Here is a 3,553-nt window from a genome sequence, read left to right on the forward strand (position 1 = left end):
CCCCTGTGCTCCTGGAGGGATCTCCTGAAGCCAGCACACCCCAGAGCCTGGGGGATGTGTCAGGAGGACTCTCCCAGTTTCTCTGTGGCACAGGAGCAGGAGGAGCAGGAGGAGGAGGGGGAGGATGTGCTGCAGAGCGGGGCTGCCCTGGGCACCGTCAGAGGGACAGGGCAGGACGGCTCCTGCTGCCAGGGACGACTGCAGGGGCTGAAGCTGGGGCTGCAGCCAGGGCTGCCCAGGGCTGTCCTGCAGAGCAGCTCCTGCAGCCCTCAGGCCTCTTGGCCAGCCCAGGGCATGTGCCACCTGCCAGGGGCAGCTCTCAGCCTGCCTGGCAGCTCCCCATGGACGCTGCAGGGGAGAAGTTCCAGGTGCAAGGAGCCACCCCCATCAGGGCAGATTCCTCCTGCTCTGGAGATGGTGCTGCATGGCCAGGGCTGCTCTCAGCTTTCTCCTAAAGGGAAGGGAAAAGGGCTGTCAGCTTTGGCTGTGTCCCCGAGCCTCCTGCACTGTCAGCCTGGGCATCAGCAGATGGGCCTCAGATCTCCCTCAGAAAGTGCCTCCTCAGCCTCCTCTCCCTACACACAGCAGCAGCAGCACCTTGGCTCGCAGCATCTGTTTGTCTGGCCTGCCCTTAAGGCCCTGCTGCCAGGGAGATGCCCCTGGGCAGTGCCCTGTGCTGGGAGGGGTCTGCAGGGCAGAGCTGAGCCCCCAGGGCTGGGCTGGGCTCTGGCAGCACTGGCAGGGACAGGGCTTGGATAGAGAGAAACAGCTCCCAGTAGGCACAACTCCAGGCAGCAGAGAGCCAGAGCAACCCTTTCCGTCACTCCACGTTCAGCTGCACAGGGAAAGAGAGAAGGGTTTGGAGAAATTAGTCTTAAACTGGACTGTTCAAAAAGTCCACTTTATTTTTCAGGAATTTTTTAAGTGCAGGCACCCTGACACAGATGAATTGTAATAATCAAAGTACTCCTGGGTGGGGGACTAGCACTGACTGCACTGGGGCACAGGGAGCCCTGTTTTCCCTCTGGGCTCCCCAGTGTTCAGCCTGAGAGCAGTGCTAAAGATGGGCAGGTACTCAGCAGCACAAACTCAAAATGAAAAATAGTTTAGCCAAATTTCCTCCCAGGAAGAGAAATGATTTTGCAGAGATTCCAAAAAAAATACATAGAATTGACTCAAAAAATTTGATCGAACTTTGTCAATGTCCTCTTTCAACACTCCCCAATGTCCAGAATAAACAAATGTCCAACAGCAGCTCCATCAGGCACTTCCTCCTGCTGGCATTGGCAGACACGCGGCAGCTGCAGCTCCTGCACTTCTGCCTCTTGCTGGGCATCTCCCTGGCTGCCCTCCTGGGCAACGGCCTCATCATCAGCGCCGTAGCCTGCGGCCACCACCTGCACACGCCCATGTTCTTCTTCCTGCTCAACCTGGCCCTCAGCGACCTGGGCTCCATCTGCACCACTGTCCCCAAAGCCATGCACAATTCCCTCTGGGACACCAGCACCATCTCCTACTCAGGATGTGCTGCACAGGTCTTTTTCTTTATCTTCTTTATTTGCACAGAGTTTTCCCTCCTGACCGTCATGTGCTACGACCGCTACGTGTCCATCTGCAAACCCCTGCACTACGGGACCCTCCTGGGCAGCAGAGCTTGTGCCCACATGGCAGCAGCTGCCTGGGCCAGTGCCTTTCTCTATGCTCTGTTGAACACAGCCAATACATTTTCCCTGCCCCTGTGCCAGGGCAATGCCCTGGGCCAGTTCTTCTGTGAGGAGCCCCAGATCCTCAAGCTCTCCTGCTCACACTCCACCTTCAGAAAAATTTGGATTTCATTACTTGGTGTCTGTTTAGCTCTTGGCTGTTTTGTGTTCATTGTTTTCTCCTATGTGCAGATCTTCAGGGCTGTGCTGAGGATCCCCTCTGAGCAGGGACAGCACAAAGCCTTTTCCACCTGCCTCCCTCATATGGCTGTGGTCTCCCTGTTTGTCAGCACTGCTGTGTTTGCCTACCTGAAACCCTCCTCCATCTCATCCCCATCCCTGGATCTGGCCCTGTCAGTTCTGTACTCAGTGGTGCGTCCAGCCCTGAACCCCCTCATCTACAGCCTGAGGAACCAGGAGCTCAAGGCTGCAGTGTGGAGCCTGATGACTGGATGGTTTCAGAAACATTAAAGTTCTGGCCAGTTTCTGCAAGTCACTCATAATAAAAGTAATCTTTTATACTTCTTGTTGGTTTCATTTTGGAGGTTTTTTGTCATTGTTTTGCTTTTATAATATTGTCCCAAAACAAAACCCATTGATTGTGCCACATCTCATTTTGTTTCTCCACATCTTCACTGTGACCCACAGACTGTGTCAATGAGGACCTGTGCCCTTGGTGGATTTAAACAAAATAAAGGATCTCCCAGCAAAGTTCTCACCATAGATCCCCCTTTTGTTGCCTTCTCTGGAGCTGCAGCAACAATGTCTGTGTGCAGAGCTGGGGGCAGGTTAGGGGTGGCACAGAAGCCCTGCTCCTGCTGGCCACACCATTCCTGATCCAGGCCTGGAGCCATTGGCCTTCTTGCCCACCTGGGCACACTGCTGCCTCATGTCCAGCCTGCTGTCCATCCGTGCCCCAGGTCCCTTTCTGCCTGGCCGCTCTCCAGCCACTCTGTCCCCAGCCTGCAGCACTGCAGGGGTTGTTGTGGCCAAAGTGCAGGACCCAGCACTTGGTCTTGTTAAACTTCATCTTACTGGAGTCTGCCCATCCATCCAACTGTTCCAGGTCTATCTGCAGAGCCATCCTAGCTTCCATCAGATGGACACACGCTCTCAGCTTAGTGTCATCTGTAGATTTACTATTGAAAGACACTACACCTTCATCCATGAGCACATAGAGACACCACTGGTGACTGGCTGCCAGCTGGATGCAGCAGTATTCACCACCACTCTCTGGGCTCAGCCATCCAGCTACTTGTAGGTGTTTTGTTAATACCTCTCCTTCTTTCATGAAATATTTAAACACTCAATAATTTAATGGTCCCCATGCCCCAGGCAGCCTCTGACAACCACATCTCCCACCAGCCCTTCTCTGTTTGTGACCAGCAGGAGACAGAGCTTTCCTTGGCAGTGGGAATTGCAGGAAACCTCCCCAAAGTGCAGCTTGGAAGCTTCAGGCTGGAGCCGAGGAGAAAGCAAAGTCCCTCGCAGGGCAGAATGTTGGTGCTGGAGGTGTGGCAGCGTGAGGCTGGGCCATGGCCGGGCTCTGTGTGCCAGGAGCCGGCAGCGCTGGGTGCAGGGAGCCCAGGGAGGGCACAGAAACGCTGGGTGAGAAATGCTGGGGGACAGCGAGATGGGCGAGTGCAGCCGGCCAGGGCAGAGGAGCAGCACGCCCAGGGGCCACAGCCTGCAGGACAGATGGCCAAGGGCTGGGCAGGGCTGGCAGGGCCACAGGCAGCCAGGCCTTTGTGCCCTGGGCTCGGGCAGCGCCTCTGGAGGCCCCACAGGAGGAACTTTCCTGGCAGGGGCTGCACTTTGCTTCTCCCTCGGCCTCCCTGGCGAGGCTGGCA

At 56.0% G+C, this 3,553-nt stretch overlaps 1 protein-coding gene across 1 annotated transcript; it reads left to right on the plus strand.

Annotated features, from left to right (window-relative positions):
- Positions 1-1,241: 1,241 nt before the first annotated feature.
- On the plus strand, positions 1,242-2,174 carry LOC139603670 (olfactory receptor 14C36-like). The gene has a single exon (XM_071454560.1). The coding sequence runs from the start codon at positions 1,242-1,244 to the stop codon at positions 2,172-2,174; it is 933 nt and encodes a 310-aa protein (XP_071310661.1).
- The last annotated feature ends 1,379 nt before the right edge of the window (positions 2,175-3,553 follow it).

This window comes from Agelaius tricolor, unplaced genomic scaffold, assembly GCF_023055355.1.
Source record: "Agelaius tricolor isolate 1412-34295 unplaced genomic scaffold, bAgeTri1.0.p SCAF_40, whole genome shotgun sequence".
Taxonomy (NCBI): domain Eukaryota; kingdom Metazoa; phylum Chordata; class Aves; order Passeriformes; family Icteridae; genus Agelaius; species Agelaius tricolor.

Coding starts and splice junctions, on each gene's coding strand:
- LOC139603670 (XM_071454560.1), top strand. CDS start 1,242: ATGTCCAACAGCAGCTCCATCAGGCACTTCCTCCTGCTGGCATTGGCA.